Source organism: Salarias fasciatus, chromosome 6 (assembly GCF_902148845.1).
Source record: "Salarias fasciatus chromosome 6, fSalaFa1.1, whole genome shotgun sequence".
Taxonomy (NCBI): Eukaryota; Metazoa; Chordata; class Actinopteri; order Blenniiformes; family Blenniidae; genus Salarias; species Salarias fasciatus.
The window spans coordinates 8,635,572-8,654,079 of record NC_043750.1 but is presented as its reverse complement, the minus strand read 5'-3'; the positions used below and the strand labels follow the sequence as shown (position 1 = coordinate 8,654,079).

Sequence of the window (18,508 nt, the reverse complement as noted above, 5' to 3'; positions counted from 1 at the left end):
TTGAAGTTGTGTATAAGCTAACGAAGCCATAGAGGTTGTACCTGATTTTTTTTTCCCTTGTCCTGTTCGGCAGCTGGGGCGTGCAATATTGTAGAATTGGAGCCTTTTACTGTCCGAACAGATTTTAGGAGGAGGAGGAGATTGAGATTGAGTCTCCTAACATCAATAACACACATATGTGTGTGTGTGTGTGTGTGTGTGTGTGTGTGTGTGTATATATATATATATATATATATATATATACACACACATACATATATATACACACATATATATACACATATATATATATATATATATATATATATATATATATATATATATATATATATATATATATATATATATATTCCCAATACGACATATCACATGTGACAGAACAATCCATAACCACAGCACTTTAAACCAACAGAGAGACTGACAGAAAATCGATAGCTAACACCAGGACTGACAGAACCCGAACAGATTATTATTTTTTTTTTAAGTTAAATACTACACAATCAGCTACTGCTACTACTACAAGGGTATGACAAAGGGCATCTTACTCTTTTTTCCCCTTTCCCTGCATCAGATCACTATTAATCTAACCCACCACAGGAAAACTATTTAGCTAATTCCACAGGTAGAATGTGAAGGGTGATTAAAGATCAAAGATCAGTGTGATCATGCAAATGTAATGGTGATAGTGTTCATGCGCATATGACCTCTGACCCCCACGAAGGCCAGAAGCAGGCCAGAGAGGTCCTCAGGGCCCAGATAACCGGCTGCCATCCCAGAGCCCTGATCCGATCCCCTCCCCCAGGCAGACGCCCATGCTCTGGTCCAGGAGAGGGCAGAGGAACGCCTCGGCCTGGAGCCCTGGTGGCCCCGGGGCCCGAGGCCCAGGGAACCACGGCCGATGGGAGCCGGCCCACCCCAGGCCCGGGATGCCCGGGGCAAGCCGAGCCGAGCACCCAGGACCCAAGAGCCCAAGAGCCAACCCCCCCCTCCACCCACCCAGAGAGAGGGCCAAGACCATACCTAGAAGAGCCAGCCCACATGGGCGGCCACCCGCTCCAGGTCAGTATCCCCCCCAGTGCTCCAGCCACATACCCCGAGATCCAGGGCATCACCCCGCCGCTCCCTCCCGAAGCCCGCCCCCTCCACCCCCCAGCCCCCAACCCACCCCCCCGGCCCCACCCAGCACCCCCCCCACATCCCTCCCATCCCTCCCCCCACCTCCCTCTCCTGCCCAGCCCCCCCAGCACTCACTCACACACTCTCACACACACACAGCCAGTCAACCCTAACACACTCGCATTCTAACACACTCATACACTCGTACATTCTTGCACGCACACATGCATACTCACAGCCAATCAAACCTATTCCAAGCACATTCACATTCCCAAGCCATCCATCCATCTTGTCCTGTGGGAGACCCCCCTCCGGAGGCAAGGGAACATCGAGCACCCACGTCCAGGCCCCCCACCACCCGCAACTGCCCCCCCCCCCCCCCCCCCCCCCGACCCCCCCGCTGCAGACAGGCGTGCACCCCACGGAGCCAGCAGCCCCCCAAACCACAGCCAGTCCAAACCCCAGGCCTGAGGGGAAACAACAGCCCCCGCCCCACCCCCCACCAGAAGGGACCCGGAGAAGGGAACGCAGAAGACCCCATTGCCCTCTCCTCCCCCGAGTGTTGATGTATATGTTGTTTGCGATTAAAATTGAGGGGCAGTAGCCACGCTGTGCCGCGAGCGAGGCTAAACGAGCAGTCCCATCTACCTGATCTGTACCTGATTTTTTCAAAGCTGTAGCACATTTAGAAAGGGTGGTCCCCACACATGATGAATAAAAAGCTGGTCCCCGTTAACCACAAAAACCAGCCTGTGTGTGTGTGTGTGTGTGTGTGTGTGTGTGTGTGTGTGTGTGTGTGTGTGTGTGTGTGTGTGTCTGTGTGTGTGTCTGTGTGTTTGAGTGAGTGATGTCTCACGTCACTTTTTTGCCGCTGCTGAAATCTCATCAGTCGAACCCCCCTCCTCCTCCTTGCACCCTCAGTCTGTTTGCTCTCAGTGTTGTGATCCGATCCTGGCAGTGAGACTGGAGACATTCTCTGGCCCAATGTCCATGTTGTCCACACACAAAACAGCAATCAAAGTCCCTTTTGCGTTGACCTCCTGTCGCTTGGCCACATCCTCTCTCACATCTTTGGACAGGCGTAGATCCAGAGAGATTGGTTAGAGGTGCCTTATGAAGAGCAGCATCTCGTTCGGCAGCTTGTTCAGCGGGCTTTTCCCTGAGCCTGTGCTGGGCATGGCTGCAGTGCCTCCTAAGGTCAGTGAGACAGATGTCACGTCTCAGGCCCCACATGTTGCACATTTCATTTCGAAAAATGTTACTGTGCTTACCTTCATTTCATCTCTTTAGATCATCTCCAGATGCTTCTGGTTAAAATAAAAAAAAAAAAAATCCCCTGAATTTTCAATCCATTTAAGTGAAGATTTAGGGCGTGGTTTCTTCTTCTGCAGCGTTGAGTCTCGTGACTCTGGAGCGCCCCCTACCATGAGGCAGAAGAACTGCCTGCCTCGTCCGTAGTCGTTCAACGACTGCCGTAATATCACTCATGAAGCACATTATGAACGCCAGCTGTCACCAACAGCGATGTCAGCAACACTCAGTGTAGGTTATTTTTTTAAACACACTGAGAAACAAAGCTGTGTTCATATTGGTAATATTTGATAGTAATTTTATATTTTTTTAAAAATAAAAAAAATCAGCAACACTCAAGTCAAGTCTCCAGTCTTTCATCGTGAGACGTAAATAAATGTGATTCCAATTGATCTATTTCTCAAACATTAAAAGATGCGATCACCTTAAAAAAAAACCAAGGGCACTTTGTGACCATTCATGAGTTGTTGGCGTCCCCGAAAGGGGTCGGGGCCTCCGGTCGGGAACCACTGTAGAATCAGCAGGGTTTCTGACTGATCGTTTGAAGGTTGGTGTTGCAGGACGACAGCAGAGCAGAGCAGAGCTAGCGGTTCTTCATATCACAACTGTTTATTAATTTATTCTCTATTAAAATAAATCAGAACACAGCAGAAGAAGCCAAAATAAACAATAGATTATGGAATGTACTTCAGTAAATAAAATAAAAGCTCCAGCTGGTCCAACATAGGGGCTTTATTTCAACCAAAGGCAAATAAAGCACCACTCTTAAATGTTCATTTATATATATATATATATAAAGATATTTATATATATATATTTATATATATTTATATAGTTTTCATATACACCTTCAGGCAATGACTAGAGAGGATTCTTTACAGAATCAAGTTTCTTGTGGTTCTCGTTAATTTACAGGTAAACTTAGTTTCTGGATCACTGAACCACAGAAAACCTCAAGGCAACTTTCCTTTGCCTCGTTTATAAAGTACAAAACTGGCACAGAGAACAACCATTTTATACACAATAAAAATGCAATAAAATTAAATTACAGAAGAGACAAAAGTTCTGTAAACCTTTCCCCGTTACAGCAAACCTCAAATAAAATCACTTTCGAAAACAGAAAAAAATCGGAATCAGTATAAAACGAAAGAAACTGTTTTTGCCCTTTGAAAAAAAAATAATAAAAAGAAAAGCTGTAGCTTGTAGAACTTTTAGTTTTTCATCCTTGCGTGTGGAACGAGGGGTCGGCTGTGCGCGGCGACGCGGCACAGCGGGAACCGCCGAAGCTGGAGGAACGTCAGCAGAAGGCAACCAACAACAGCAGCAGCACAGAAACAGCAGAGGGGGGCGGTCGTCATGGCGACGTGTCACGACGGGTGCGGCCCTTTAACGGACAGTTTGGTAACTATGGCGATGGTGGCCTCCACAGTCCTGTACAGCATGTCCAGCATGTCGGGCGGGGGGCCGGCGCTCGGGAACGGCGGCGAGGAGGAGGCGTCCGGCCCCTCCCCCACCAACCCGAGGGCCGACGGGAAGGCGGCGTCCTCCGGGAGGGGCGGGGCCGAGCCGCCGCCGGCCATCGAGCCCACCTGGTCTTCCTTGGGCTCCTCGCCTCCGTCAGCCCGCCGCCCCGCCTCCTCCTCCCGCTGCTCGGCAGTCGCCATGTGAGGCCGCGGCTCTGGCTCCGCCCCTTCCTGTGCAAATCCCTCCCCTCCCTCCGGCAGCAGAGAGGAGGAGGAGGAGGAGGAGAAGGAGGAAGAGGACGAAGACGAGGCCTCCATCTTTTCCTCCTTGGGCGAGGAGTCCAGGTTCCCGGAGGAGGCGGGGGCGGGGTCGGGGGAGGGCGGGTCCTGCTCCGTGCCGGGGTCGATCAGCGAGGACGAGTCCCGCGTCTCCGTGTCGGAGGTGCTGGTGGGCGTCATGGCCTCCTGGCGATCGGCCTTGGATTCGCCGCAGGGCGGGAGGGCCGAGGAGGTGGACGGCACGCAGAGCGGCGGCGGCGCGGCGGTGTCTCCCGTCCGGTCCTCGTCGCTGCTCACCCGCCGCCGCTTCACCGGGGTCACGCCCTCGTCGTCGGCTGACAAACGAGAGAATGAAGAACGTCGTGAAGCTACTGATGAGCGACGGCGGCGAACCGTCTGTGAGCCAGTCCTACCTTTGGACTTGAGGTCCTTGGCCTCCAGCTCCAGGGCGCTGCGCCGCTGGATGCAGAGCCGGCAGCGAGCCAGCAGCTCCTGCAGGGCGGGGCACAGCGCCGAGTCCACGGCCTGGGGGGGCTGCACCGACAGCAGCAGCACCAACACCCGCAGGTCCTGACGCAGAGACGGAGGACACAGTGAGAGGCGGGGAGACAGAACGCGGCGGCGGCGGCGGGTGGGAGAGCGCGCTCGTACGGCGTTGAGCAGGCCGCTGGTCTTGTTGAGCTCCTGGCGGTGAGCCGCCAGCTCCGGCTGGAGGCCGCTCTGCTCCGTCAGCAGGTTGGTCACCAGGACGCCGATCAGGTTGGAGCAGCTGGGACCGGACAGCACCTGGACCTGAGACAGAGACCACAGCGTGTCTGAGTCGCCGTTGCCATGGAAACACTTTTAAAACCCGGGCCAGTCTCTACCTTGTGCAGGAAGCAGGTGAGGAAGGAGTAGGCCACGTTATTGTTGAGGAACGTCCGCTCGTCCATCAGGATGCACTTGATGTACTCGCTGAAGGCCGGATCCTCGCACAGCAGCTTCACGCAGGTTTTAGCCAGAACCGACTGAAAACACACACACACGGCGCGTTGAGAACGGATGCCGCGCCGCTGCCTGCGTCGGACCGGGGCCCGGCGGCGGGCGGCTGTACCTGAGACTGACACAGCTCCGTCCACAGCTTGGGGAACAGCGCCAGGTGAAGCGGGAGTCCTTCATATGCGATCAGCACACCTGAGAGGGAAGCAGAGCGTCAACACAAACGGCGCCGCACGGCGGCGTGGGAACCAGACCGGCAGCGAAACGAGCGTCCGTACTCAGCTTGACGAGCGTGTCGGTGAACTTCTCACAGCTGATGGCCACGCGACACAGGAGGTGGATGAACTGGTGATAGGACAGGAAGTAGTCCAGCAGCATGCGGTCGTACACCTCGTCTTTACCCTGAGAGAGAGAGAGAGAGACACAGAGACACAGAGACACACACACACACACACACACACACACACACACACACACACACACACACACACACACACACACACACACACACACACCTCGAAAGTTAGACTTCCAAGGTTTTCTGTCTTGTGGCGCAGACTTGTTTACATGATGAAAACGTTTTTTCGAGAAACCAAACAATTTTTACTGAAAATTAATACAATTTCAACACGAATCCTCTTTCAATGAAACTTTCTGGTGCAAAAAACAGTGAAACGTATGAAAATCTTCTAGTCGAGCTGTTGCATTGTGGGTGTTTTTTCAAACTCTGCCTGACAGCAGAGTGGCTTTGAGGTTAATGCCAATAGGTAGCTTCCACAGCTTTGAGGCTAATGCTAGTTAGCTAGCTTCCACAGTTTTAGCTAACTTTAACAGTTTTGAGGCTAATGCCAGATAACTAGCTTTTGTGCTTTTGATGCTAACACTGGACAGCTAGCTTTCATGGCAGCATCATGATGTCTCAGCTCACCGTTGCATCGCTACACTTAAGAAACCTATTAAAAAAACATCTGTTTTCCTTTTACAGTTTGCTCGGTCGGACTGGAGCCTCTTACGGGCCGGTTTTGGCCCTCGGGCCTTATGTTCGGTAAGTATGACGGCGCCAGCCTGCCGGAGCTTGACGTCACCTTGCCGCTCTCCACCAGGGACGGCAGCAGACACATGTTGAGCTCCGGTCTCGGCGGTCGGATGTTGTTTTTGGCTCCCATCAGCTTGATGTTCTCCCGACAGGGCAGGTAGGGCCCGAAGGACACTGTGGACAGACGGAGACGTCAAAGGAGTCCCCTGGAAGAGCACACTGATCCGCCCAGAACAGGAGAGCGTCACGGTTCTGGGCTCAGTGGAGGTTAACCATGGCTAACATGGTCAGTGAGGAGGAGGAGGAGGAGGAGGAGGAGGAGGAGGAAGGTGCTTACTGGGGATGTTGCTGTGGTGGTACGTGCAGTGGTTGTGCTGCAGGAACGGGACCAGAGTGTGCAGGAAGTCATGTGGACTCAGCAGAACCAGCTCCTTCAGCACATCTGAGAGAGGAAGAACACGGCATGAACACACCGGAGGAGGCCCGGAGTGCAGCGGCAGCCTGGTGTGTGTGTGTGAGTGTGTGTGTGTGTGTGTGTGTGTGTGTGTGTGTGTGTGTGTGTGTGTGTTACCCAGGCAGGCGTTACGGAGCTCAGGAGGGCTGTAGGAGTTGAGGAGTGTGAGCAGCTTGTGGGCGAAGTCGATCCTCTCCTGCCACTGGATGAGCGCCTGCTTCACATCTGGCAGACAGCGGGGGAGGGGCGGAGCCAAGGAGACAGCAGGGGTGGAGCCAAAGAGACAGCGAGGAGAGGGGTGGAGCCAATAACAATACTCAGTCATGTAAAATGCAGCCAGCATGAAACCCCCCCCGCCCATCTTTTCCCAGCATGCTGCTGACCTTTGCGCTGCAGGTAGGGCCTGGTGGCCTTCAGCACGGACAGGAAGATGGAGAGCAGCTCCACCAGGTCCCCGGTGACGTGGCACGCCGTGGCCTCGTGGTACATCATGTGCAGAGTGTTGAAGGACTGCGGGACACACAGAGGGACACCAGCTGAGAGGTAAAGCTTCGGTTCCGAGTGGCGGCGAGCGAGGAGGCGGCGACACCATCCCACCTCCGTCATGAGGATGAGTCCTCTGTTGAAGACCACCAGCAGCCGGTCCTCATCGTTCTCCAGCAGAACCCTGAAGGCACTGAGAGGGAGAGCAGCGGGGAGCGTCAGCTTTACAAAGCCCACACTGACTGTGTGTGTGTGTATGTGTGTGTGTGTGTGTCTGTCTGTGTGTGCTGACCTGATCAGAGTGGTCCAGCAGGAGCGTCCGTCCAGGCAGCGCAGGTAGCAGCTGATGGTGGTCTTCTTGAACTGCTTCACGTCCTCCACCTCCTCCTCCCTCATGTCGGCTCGCTGGGCCACGAACAGCTGCATGAGGTTGAAGAGCTCCTCCACAGCCTGGGACACACACACACACACACACACACACACACACACACACACACACCGTCAATGTGAGGGACGGGTGCCGGCGGCCCGGCCGCGGACCCCCGCTCACCCCCGGGTACTGGCTGGCGTGCGGCGTCAGGTTCTTGAAGGCCCACTGGATGTTCTGGTGCGAGGCCAGCTGGCGGGTGAAGGCGGGCGACTGCTCGCAGCACATGCGCAGGATGCCGTAGTAGGCCGGCAGCATGCCGCGGTTGAACAGCACCACCTCCTGGTCGTCGTGGTCGGCCAGGATGTAGTTGAAGGCGATGTTCTTGGTCACCACCGGGTTCTGCACCACCAGGCGCACGTTCTCCGCGCAGTCCACGCACACGTTGTACCAGAAGGACAGCAGCGCCTGCTTGTTGTGGTTGGTGGCAATGGCCGGCTCCGACAGCTTGGGCTGGGGAAAAGTCCGGAAGATGATGATCCAGAATACAGCGAGTGTGTGTGTGTGTGTGTGTGTGTGTGTGTGTGTGTGTGTGTGTGTGTGAGAGACCTTCTAATCCCGGTACAGACCTGGAAGAGGTTCCACAGGTCCATGAAGTACCCGGAGAACATGAGCTTCTCAGTCTTGGAGATGAGGCAGTAGGTCATGAAGCTGAAGTACTGCACCAGCTTGGTGGTGCCGTGCACGCTGGCGTCCACGTACAGCTTGGCGCGGCCCAGCAGCCCCAGCAGCAGGTTGTAGACCTGGTGCAGCACCACGGTGGTGTCGGGCGACAGCGGCAGCTCGCGGGTGGGCAGGTGGAGCGAGCGTGTGGAGCGGAACATCTGGCGGAAGGAGTTGCTGGGGATGAGGGAGACCAGGAGGTAGGCCGCCGCTGGGGGGGGGGTGGGGAGAGGGAGAAGAAGTGTTCAGATATCACGATAAAGGTCCGGAGCGGGACCAGCACCTCCGCCCCCGCCGGCCTCTTACATGTGCGGACCCGGGGGTAGTTGTGCGCCAGCAGGAAGCGCTCCACCCAGTTCTCCATGTTCTGCAGCACCCAGCTGTGGGCCAGCTTGTTCCTGGGAGTCTGAACCGCCAGCCAGTCCAGGCACTGGGATGGGTTGTACTCGATCACCTGAGGAGGAGGAGGAGGAGGAGGAGGGGTGTTATGCTCCTGATCTGGGTGTGAGAAGCGTTTCCCGGCGGCAGCGGCGGCGGCGGCGTCCTCCTCTTACCTCCCAGATCCTCTGCAGGATGTAGGAGGCGAAGGAGGGCATCCCCGGAGGCCCGCCCGCAAACTCCATCAGCATGGTCAGCAGCTTGAAGAAGGGATTGGCGGCCTGACGGGGGGAAACACGGTCGGTTTAAAGACCAGGATTGAAGAATCCCAACTGGATCTGGGATGATCAGAGCTACTGAGCTCCGGCGACAATCAGACCTTCAGAAGATTTTCTCTGAAATATTTCAGAGATTTCGATATACAGTTTAAATCCAATCCAATATTTCTATATAAACCACAATCTCAGCCTGCTGTTCTCTTAGAATTGTGATTTTTTTCATGACAAGATATCTCAGAAAAAAAAGACTGCTTGCTTTTATTAATATCCATCCTTCCATTTATTGTATTAACTGCATTAAAAGCAGTCTTATACAGTTCTAGGTTTTCTAAAGCGCTTAAAGAGTTGAAGTACTAAGTAACTTTCCAAAGAAGAAATATTTAAAACATAACTCCAGCAGCTGAAATGAGGACAAAAAATAAATCTGTTTCATTTCTACAACTCAATGAGGAGCCATTTCTTAGTGGACTCCAGTGTTTCTGTTGTTGCTGTTAAACAAACCCAGGCAGTGATCCCTGCAGCTCACAGTCCAGAGGCTACAACAGTTAAACTAGAAATCTCAAATCACACAGCTTCAGCCGGAACAGCGCTGGTTTCTGTTTGTGTGCCGCCGTGCGGAGCGAGCTCACCTCGGGCGTCAGCTTGGCGATGGAGGTGAAGAGCATGGACACGATCTGCGGGGAGAGAGAGAGAGAGAGAGAGAGAGAGAGAGAGAGAGAGAGCAGAGGTCAGGAGGTCAGCGCCACAACACCAGTCTCCAGGCAAACCAGGGTTGAAAAGTGATTATTTCTGTTGGCGCCCGGCCCGCCGAGAAGCCGCCGCCGCCGCCGCTGGACCTACGTGTTCGGCCAGTCGGTTGTTGTAGCGGCACAGGCTGAAGATGAGGTTGCAGGTCTGCCGGATGTTGATGCCGTCTCTGATGTGCTGGAACAGGAAGGGGAAGCCTTTCCCGCCGGTCAGCGCCGCCATGTCGCTCTGAGACAGAGTCAGGTGTCTGGACAGAGTGGGAGGAGTCAGAACCTCGGTTCTGAGTCACGCCGGACACGGCGGCGGATCTCACCTCTCAGAGCGGGACTGCTCCACCAGCAGAGCGATGAGGGCGATCATCTTCTCCAAAGCGGCGGGACGGTATTTCTCCTCCGCCAGGGACAGGATGTCCTCCTCCTCGTCCTCCTCCTCCCCCTCCTCCTCCGACAGCACCTCCACCTGAGGCTGAGGGAGACGACGTGTTCAGTATGAGAGCCACAACTCATCGACATTCACCATTAATAAACCATGAGCACCATCAAAACACTGAAGTTTGTTTTCTTCAAACTCTAACGGCTAAATCCAGAAAACATTAAGGACCTGCGGCCCCACCTTGTGGCAGAAAACAGTATTACAGCTTAGGTTGGACTAGTTCAGGGCTCTGCTCTCTGAAGCTTCTCAACGGGCTTCAATAAAATACACACAGACTGAAACGGGATGAAAACCACGACAAATGGCAACAAAAAGCAAAGACAGCTTCTAAAACCGAAAATCAGTAGCATTTCTACAAGAAGCAGCTTCTGAATATAAACAACAACAAACAGCTTCAAAATGAGCCACAATGGACAGAACAGATGAAAAATGATTAAAATGAGAGTCAAACTGCTGAGATCAGGTACAAAAACAGCTGGAAGTGAAAATAAATGTTCATTCTAAGTTGTAATTGGATTCATAAATGCAAGATGAGATCAAGTTTTTGTTCGTGTTTCAAAACTCCTGAACATTTGAGACTGTAGAAGTCGCTGGCCTCAAAGTCACGTCTGGACGAGTGTCTTCAGCTCGATGGCTCCAGAACACGTCACACTCTGTTCATTTAAAACCATTCCTGAATCTTCTTACGGAAGATCTTCCACTTTAAATGAGTCGGTGTTGGACTTTTTGTCTGTTATAAGCTCAACGTGCAATTGCCTTAAAATGGAAGGAGATCCAGCAACCTGCGTCTGGACGATGGATTACAGAGATGTCATCTAATTTGGCAATGAAAAAACTGGCATATATGGCAAGAGGAAATAAAAGAAGCTGCTGTGTGAACTCACGTTCTCGGGGCCTTTGGTTCCCATGTAGAAATGCACCATGATGGAAATGGCTTGTAGAGACAGCAGGAACTGACTCTGCAGACAGTAAGAAACAAACATCCGTCGGTTTGTCTTCAAGTGGCATTTCAAGTAATCTACTACTAAGTAATCTACTACTGCAGTTCAACTATTTTTTCAGGAATATAGTGATGAAATGGGATTACTGTGGCAGAAGTGGTGATTATATCATAATTACTTTGTCAAGTAACGACTCCGTTACTTTGTCCCAATATGCTGTGAGCGGAGAAATTTCTTATTCTGCACTAAACATCTGATCATTTATAGAAACAGCAGAAAACAAGGATGTTGCAGTTTGATGAGGGACAACTTGAACAAACTAAGGTGAGCAGCTTAAACAACCCCAGCGTGGCGGCGGTGAGGAAACCCAGCGAGAGCGCTCTGTGGCTGGAACACAAGCACGAAGCTGAGTTTCTATCGTAGCGGACGGGGACGGGTACGGGGGGACCGACCTCCTCCTCTCCCATCTTGGCGAACTCGTAGAGGAAGGCGAAGTACTCCGTCAGGTGCTTGCTGTGCGGCTTGACGCCGTGCTCCATGATGGACAGGAGCGTCTTCACGAAGCGGGTGACACAGGACCGGCTGCCGATGTCCTCCACGGGGCCGTCCATGTCGTCGGAGCTGGGGGGGACACACGGGGGACACATTAGGACCTGATGAAAGTCCTCCGTCACTGGTCCAGTGGAGGCGTAAAGCTCACCCGTCCTCCATGCCGGGCTGCAGGTAGAGGTGGGCGTGAACCGGCCGCAGCCTCTGGATCACATGGATACACAACCTCTGGAACATCTGGACCGCAGAGACACAGGAGACAGGGTGACAATGGATTCCCACACGTGTGTGCGTGTGTGTGTGTGTGTTTCTGACGGACCTGTCTGACGATCTGATTGGGGCACTTGATGAGGATCTGCATGGGCCACCAGTTGTCGTCGGCCATTCGATCCAAAAACCACTGAAAGGGAAACGAGACGTCCGTCAGCGAGCAGCGAGACACACCGGAGAGGGGAGGACGGCGGCGGGAGCTCAAACCTCGCAGGCAGCCTGGCTGTTGTTGAACTGCTTGGTGAGAAGTTCGATCCACTGCAGCATGGTGGGCTGGACACACACACACACACACACACACACACACACCAGTCACATGCAGCCGTCACGTCCACGTACAGAGGATAAAGTCGGCATCGCGGCGGGAGCAGAGTACCTTCTCCTTAGAGTGAATGAACGTCTCCAGGACGAAGGAGGTACTGAGCTGCGAGTGGAAGAAAAACACAAACAGACCGAGTTCCAATCAGCTGATTTCACACCGCAGGCTGCTGGAGGTGTGTGTAGCAGAGGAAGGAAACGCTCGTCGCTCAGCATTTGTTACCTTGGCGGTCATGAGGGAGACGGCCTTGGGGTCGGGGAGCGTGCTGGGGATGCTGCTGCAGAGCTGCCACATGAAGCTGGAGGAGAAAAGAAGAGAGGAAAATAAATCACTGAGGCGTCCCCGAGAGGACTAAGAGCTCATTCCATGGAAACACAAACACCTCCGACTCACCCAAAGTAAGTGTGCTCAAATATGTTTTTATCCTGGAGGAACTGCATGTTATCATGCCAGATCCACTGAAACACACACACACACACACACACACACACGGACATATATTAAGGGTTTGAATTCCAGCATGAACGTATCGACAGGAGAAAGATAAAACGCTCCAGTACCTCCAGCAGATCAGGAGAGACGTCGAAGCTGAAGTCCTTGCCGTTGTCCTCCTCCAGCTCCACCCTCTTGTAGAACAGCATGTAGGCACTGTGGGTCTGGAGAGAAAGCAGGACTTCAGTCTCTCTCCGCATGAACCGGAAACCTGAGGGGCGGCGAGGTTCCACCCACCTTCTCGAAGGAGAAGTCCATGAACTTGTCGGTGACGGAGTCGTAGGTTTTCGTCTGGAAGAAGAACACAGAACTTCAGATCAACGTCGGATCGTCGCGCCGGGCGAGCGGATGGACCGGTTCACCGGATGTACCGTCATCTCTCCGCCGAAGCACTCGGAGGCCAGCTGGGCCGAGTCGAAGGGCTTCACCTCGGCGTCGTTGAACAGGTACCTGCGGGAATCAGACGGATCCGTCAGCGGCTCCTGGGTTTCGCGGTCCGGGCCACGCCGCCCGGCGACACTCACCACTTGTTGTTCTTGTAGGCGTGCGGGTTGACGATGTCTCGGATGAAGCTGTAGTAATGGCCGCCGTCCGCCGTGCCGGTGTGCACGGTGACGCCGATCAGGTCGTACTCGTAGCTCTCGGCGACCTTGGCCTCGCCCTCGTCCCGGAAACCTGCCGCACATTCCCAACATGAGAGCTCCGCTCGGGGTTCGCTCCTCCTCCTCAACACAACACCAAGGTACAGGCGGACACACCCTCTTTGCGCTCTCCTTTGCTCATGAGCAAGTCCTCGGTGTAGGGCGTCATGTCGAGGCGCAGCGGGAAGGAGAAGTGCGTGTTGACCTTCTCCTTCATCATGGTCACCATGTTGAAGGTGTACCTCATGGTGTTGAAGCTCAGGATGCGCGGCAGCTTCTTGAAGCACGCCCTGTGTGAGGAGACGCAGGTCGGCGGCGTCACACACGCTCGCTCGGCGGCGACCTCCGGAGTTCTGGCGTCGCGACTCACCTCTTCTCCGCTCGGACCTTCTTCCCGCACTGCGAGCAGGTGTACATGTTGTCCCCCTCCAGAGTGTCCTTGATGGTCACCTCGTCCAGAGACTCCTGCAGCAGCAAAACCACCCGCTTCACTCCACGAGGCTCACGGCTCAGTTTACATCTCGCCATCATGAATTCACTTTTGTTAACGCTTCATCAAAACTGAACACTGCTGCAGTACTGAAGAGCAGAACCAAAGACATCGATACAAACAGAAACAAACGTTTCCCAGAGTTTCAGCAGCTGACGTTCTCTGGTTCTGCTGCTGCAGCAAGGATTATTCAAATCCTCTAAAACATAGATACTCACGTAAATGTTCTTCATATCAGCCACCTGACATCGAACCGTGTAAAACTCCTCTGCGGTCTGACTGACGTGATCGCAGTCCTGCAGCAGAGAGGAGGGAAAAAACAACAACCGAGGCAGATTTCAGGATCGGCGGTGAGCCTTCCACACACGGTGAAATCAACACGGAGGTGGACAGAATGTCTTTAATCATCTATTCAGGGGATTTGGGAAACTTAAAGAGCACATGAGCAAAAGGAAGAATAAAATTAAGGCAGAAATAACCACAACAGACATAAAGGAAGAGACCAAGCAGTGATTTTTGCTCCACACGAAGCTGTTTTCAGGCTCACCAGAGAAACCACGTTGTTGGTAATGACGCCTCCAAACAGAGTCTTCACCGTGTTTTTCTGCACAGGAAAGACGTTAAAATCACGCTCAAAATCATTCGTATATAACATCCGTCTATTCAGAACATCTCCTCCTGGGTCGGCCGTTACCAGCTCCTGGGACATCTCCTCGATCTTGGTGATGAGGTCGGTGAAGAACTCCGTCATGTCCTTCTGCTCGCCGGTGTTGAGCGGCTGCTTGTCCATGGTGTAGGTCTTGCAGAAGGGCCGGGGGTTGTAGGCCTTCCTCTCGCTCTCCTGAACAGACGGGACCGCCCGGCCGTCACGGATCGCACCGAACCGCAGCGGCCGGCAGCTGGAGGAGGGGGTCTGAAACTCACCATGAGGTAGGTGAACATCTTCTGCAGCTCCAGCAGAGTGGTCTTGTGTTTGATGTCCTCGGCGTACTTGGCGGTGAAGACGGCCTGGCGGGCCTCGGGGATCATGTAGAGCTGCTGGATGGTGGAGGCCAGGTAGCAGGTGGCGCCCAGGTTGGTCAGGCCCACGAAGCGGCACTCGGCCCGCACGTCGTCGTGCGGCCAGTAGTCCCACTTGTACGGCGCGTGAGAGGCTGCGGGAGGAAGCATCGGGACCGCCGCTTGAACCGTGTCGTGAAAATAAATGAGCCAGACATTTTTTTGGGGGGTTTTCATCGTGCACTCTGAGGAAAAGTCAAAATATTCTCATTGTTTCTTTTCCTCAATGTGCATGATGGAAAATATTTTTTTCGTATAAATGCCTCCCATAGTCTTCCACAGAATTCTGCTTTTTTTCCTCAAATAAAGAAAATGACATGAAAGAAAACAGCTTTCTCACTTTCTGCACAGTTTCCAACAAACTTTTTTATCAAAGATCTTTATCAACAGAGAGAGAAATGCTAAAGCCGATTTGCTTGTCTTTGGCAGGGGTGTCCAACCTGTGGCTCTTTAGTCCCTCTGCAGCGGCTCCATGAAGCCTTCAGGATAAGATACACGAATAAACATTTAACTTATTATTATATTATTATATGATTCGTCACTTTTGGTTCAAAAGGGATTCAAAAAAGGTTCAGGTAAAATTAGGGAAAAATAGCAAAAACCACAAGAAATGGGTAAAAAAAAAAAGATGTAACAGCTTAAAAAGCCTGGAATGTCTCCAATTTCTATAATAAGAAAATGAAATATGGCAGGACTAAAGCACAGAAAACAGTTTAAAGAGGTAAAATGGCTAAAACAGCTAAAATCTCAAAACTGTCAACTAAAACGCTTGAAAACAAACAAAACTGACAAAAACAAGTTGAATGTAACTAAATGTTCTCTATTCTGCACTGTCGTTAAACTTCATGAACGCTTCATAAGATCTAGTTTTAGTTTGTGAAGCTTCCTGAGCTGCAGTCGCCTCGTTTTAAGGTTAAATACTCTTTATGGCTCCAGAACAGCTGGACCTGACGGGAAGTCGCTGAGAACGGCTCTTCTGGTCATGAATGTTGCAGAACGCCGGTCTGTGATTGGGTGAAAGCGGAGGCGTCCCGGCGCTCACTCTGCATGTGCTGCGACATGACCCAGTTGTGGAGCAGCCGGTAGTTCTCCACCGAGCCCTTCACCGTCTCCACCAGCAGGTCGTAGGCGGCGGCGCGGGCGGCGTGCGACTTGCACTTGGGCTGGGCGCGGTCGGCCAGGCTGGGCAGCAGGAACAGCAGGTTGTGCACGTCGCGCAGGAACTCCTGGCCCTCGCGGGAGAACTTGAACGGCGGCTTGTGCTTGAGGACGCTGGTGGCGAGGCGCAGGAGGCCCGTCAGCCCGTCGTCCTCGATGGTCCCGTCCTGCTGGTCCAGGATCTCCCGGCTGGCGGAGACAGAAGCGCGAGCGTCAAACCTCCCACACCGTGACTGAAACGGTCTCGTGAATGTGACCCGCGGCGGCGGCGGCGGACCCCGACCTCCTGATGCAGTCCGCCAGGTGCCGGGCCAGAGCGTCCAGGTCCAGCAGGGTGGTCTGCACGGAGCCGGCCAGCGGCAGAGAGGGAGAGACCTTCTGTGAGTTCAAACAGATCAACACTAGCAGCGGCTCAATGCAGCGGGGCGTCCGGGAGACGGGGGCGGCGGCGGGCGGACGTCCCACCTGGCTGGCGTCCTTCACGTGGATGTTGTCGATGAGTTTGCAGAGCAGCCAGAAGTATTCCTTACAGCCGGTCCGCAGCAGGGGCTCCTCCTCAAAGTCCTCCACCTGGACACACACACACACACGCACACACGCACACACGCACACACGCACACACGCACACACGCACACACGCACACACGCACACACGCACACACGCACACAGCTTTAATCTAACAGGATGGGAGACTGAGCCAAACCTGGACTCAGTGTGGCGGGGCTCAAACCGTGGTCCCGGAGAAGCGAGGCCTGCAGGAGACTCACCCTGAGCGGTTTGAGAGCCTGGGCGTCGGGCAGGAACTTGAGCAGCGTGGAGGCGGCGAGCAGCAGGAAGGAGCGGTTGATGGACTCGCCGCCCTCCAGGCCGGACAGGGACAGCTTGTACAGGCCGTTGCAGGCCTCGTGCCTCACCGCCGGCTGAAACCACAGCGCCACCGTCACATTCACTCAACCCGGGATCCGACCTTCGCTACGGCGTTTACCGACTCGCTTCACGCCTCTGTAGACGCTTTAGAGCCAGAAGAGATGGACTCAACTCGGCAGAGCTTTGAATTTAAGGCTCCACATCCTCAGAGTGAGAAGCTTCTGAAGCGTTACTGGTAACAAACCGCTATTTGTCGTTATTTCCACAACAGCAGATTTCATTTCTCGATGGCGTCTCACTAAAGCGAGAAGCGTGGAACGAGTGGAATATCTTAACTGGGAGTCGGCGTGCTAAACGGCAGTGTGAATCCGGCTCACCTCGGGCACCAGCAGGGTGAGCTTCTTCAGCCAGTCGTGCAGATGGTCGCTGTCCGCCAGGCTGGACTTGACGGCGGACGAACAGTGAGCCCAGCTCACCAGCAGCCACATGGAGTAGTGCGTCACTGCGGAGGAGAAGACAGCGGCGTCACCTCAGACTCCGCCCACCGGCCCGTCCACACACACACACACTCTACCAGCTGGGGATTCTCACCTTCGTGTCGGGACCTGTGGTCGGACTGAGCCTTCAGGACTCTGCCAAACAGACACAGAGCGGGGTCAAAGCGAGCGACGCCAACCGCCGCTCCCGCAGAGCGCCGCCGTTTCTCACCTGTGTGCCAGGTTGTCGTAGGTGTAGGCCACGTTGATGAGACGCTGGATGAGGTTGGTGCCTTGAACCAGACCGAGGAAGACCTGCGGGAGACACGCGTGAGCCCGAGAGCTCCCAGAATGCACGGCTGCCGCCGCTGGGCCGCGGGCGGTCGGGTCACCTCTGTCAGCCGCGGGATGTGCAGACCCTTCCCGTGGTCCACCGTGGACTTGCGGGACTTCCCGGGCCACGCCCTCTTGCGCTGGCCGTCGGCGAGGCCGGACCAGGAGAAGACGTCGTGGTAGGCCAGGTCCAGGTCGGCCGGGTCCACGGCGAACTGGCAGATGAGCTTGAGGAGGCAGGCCAGGCAGTCCAGCAGCCACTGAACACGGGACCAGAGCAGCGCCAGCTTTCATATTTTAACCCTTCATCGAATAATTCATGAAATATTTCCAAAGTACTGAGGTGCTGCTGAGGAACATTTTAAGATCTAGTTTTCTGTCTGACATTTAGGGTCTCAAATAAAATTAATAATTTCATAAAAATCTGAACAAAAAGACTTTCACTTTCAAAAAACAATCTTACCTTGGTGTCTATAAAAACCCTTCAAAGTCCATTAGTGATTGATTTATTAAAGTGAAATTTGTTACATTATCGGAACGGTTTCATTTCATCTATATTACACAGGTTGAATATTAGTAGTAAGTTAATATTTAGTTTATTTTCTTCAGATTTGATTTGAGAAGTGATTGAGAGGATCCCACATAGGTCTTTGGCGCCCCCTGGTGGAGTTCAGATGCTCACTACGACCCAGTGCAGCAGAATTCGGTTCCACTCTCCCCAGATTTTAAACATAATTCTAATAAAATACTAATGATCCTATCAGAGCAGTGGCGTTTGGACTAGCATCTATGACAGCTCGAAATACACATTGTTACTGTGACTGCCACTTGTTTCAATTTGGTCAATAAGCTGAATATGTGTGTGTG

The 18,508-nt window shown here is 53.4% G+C and overlaps 1 protein-coding gene across 2 annotated transcripts in view; it reads right to left on the bottom strand.

Moving 5' to 3' along the window:
* Positions 1–3,026: 3,026 nt before the first annotated feature.
* usp34 (ubiquitin specific peptidase 34) overlaps positions 3,027–18,508 on the bottom strand; it is a 43,324-nt gene continuing 27,842 nt past the window's right edge. The window contains exons 33-77 of one of the 2 annotated variants that reach the window (XM_030093470.1): positions 17,701–17,901; positions 17,541–17,623; positions 17,424–17,464; positions 17,210–17,334; positions 16,733–16,885; positions 16,430–16,534; positions 16,248–16,303; positions 15,849–16,153; positions 14,672–14,901; positions 14,442–14,588; positions 14,295–14,351; positions 13,966–14,043; positions 13,628–13,722; positions 13,375–13,547; positions 13,141–13,291; positions 12,988–13,066; positions 12,854–12,907; positions 12,685–12,780; positions 12,518–12,582; positions 12,347–12,422; positions 12,182–12,229; positions 12,013–12,078; positions 11,855–11,935; positions 11,687–11,772; positions 11,439–11,607; positions 10,930–11,004; positions 9,927–10,078; positions 9,707–9,860; positions 9,496–9,540; positions 8,765–8,869; positions 8,517–8,664; positions 8,117–8,421; positions 7,671–8,000; positions 7,413–7,570; positions 7,235–7,313; positions 7,021–7,147; positions 6,755–6,862; positions 6,521–6,625; positions 6,233–6,357; positions 5,426–5,549; positions 5,263–5,342; positions 5,036–5,176; positions 4,821–4,961; positions 4,583–4,739; positions 3,027–4,504 (exon numbers count right to left, since the gene is read on the bottom strand). In XM_030093470.1, coding sequence (XP_029949330.1) covers positions 3,795–4,504; positions 4,583–4,739; positions 4,821–4,961; positions 5,036–5,176; positions 5,263–5,342; positions 5,426–5,549; positions 6,233–6,357; positions 6,521–6,625; positions 6,755–6,862; positions 7,021–7,147; positions 7,235–7,313; positions 7,413–7,570; positions 7,671–8,000; positions 8,117–8,421; positions 8,517–8,664; positions 8,765–8,869; positions 9,496–9,540; positions 9,707–9,860; positions 9,927–10,078; positions 10,930–11,004; positions 11,439–11,607; positions 11,687–11,772; positions 11,855–11,935; positions 12,013–12,078; positions 12,182–12,229; positions 12,347–12,422; positions 12,518–12,582; positions 12,685–12,780; positions 12,854–12,907; positions 12,988–13,066; positions 13,141–13,291; positions 13,375–13,547; positions 13,628–13,722; positions 13,966–14,043; positions 14,295–14,351; positions 14,442–14,588; positions 14,672–14,901; positions 15,849–16,153; positions 16,248–16,303; positions 16,430–16,534; positions 16,733–16,885; positions 17,210–17,334; positions 17,424–17,464; positions 17,541–17,623; positions 17,701–17,901 — 6,189 coding nt within the window. In that variant the 3' untranslated portion in view covers positions 3,027–3,794. Of the gene's footprint in view, positions 4,505–4,582; positions 4,740–4,820; positions 4,962–5,035; positions 5,177–5,262; positions 5,343–5,425; positions 5,550–6,232; positions 6,358–6,520; positions 6,626–6,754; positions 6,863–7,020; positions 7,148–7,234; positions 7,314–7,412; positions 7,571–7,670; positions 8,001–8,116; positions 8,422–8,516; positions 8,665–8,764; positions 8,870–9,495; positions 9,541–9,706; positions 9,861–9,926; positions 10,079–10,929; positions 11,005–11,438; positions 11,608–11,686; positions 11,773–11,854; positions 11,936–12,012; positions 12,079–12,181; positions 12,230–12,346; positions 12,423–12,517; positions 12,583–12,684; positions 12,781–12,853; positions 12,908–12,987; positions 13,067–13,140; positions 13,292–13,374; positions 13,548–13,627; positions 13,723–13,965; positions 14,044–14,294; positions 14,352–14,441; positions 14,589–14,671; positions 14,902–15,848; positions 16,154–16,247; positions 16,343–16,429; positions 16,535–16,732; positions 16,886–17,209; positions 17,335–17,423; positions 17,465–17,540; positions 17,624–17,700; positions 17,902–18,508 lie in introns of both variants that reach the window. The other variant, XM_030093469.1, reaches the window with a different exon arrangement.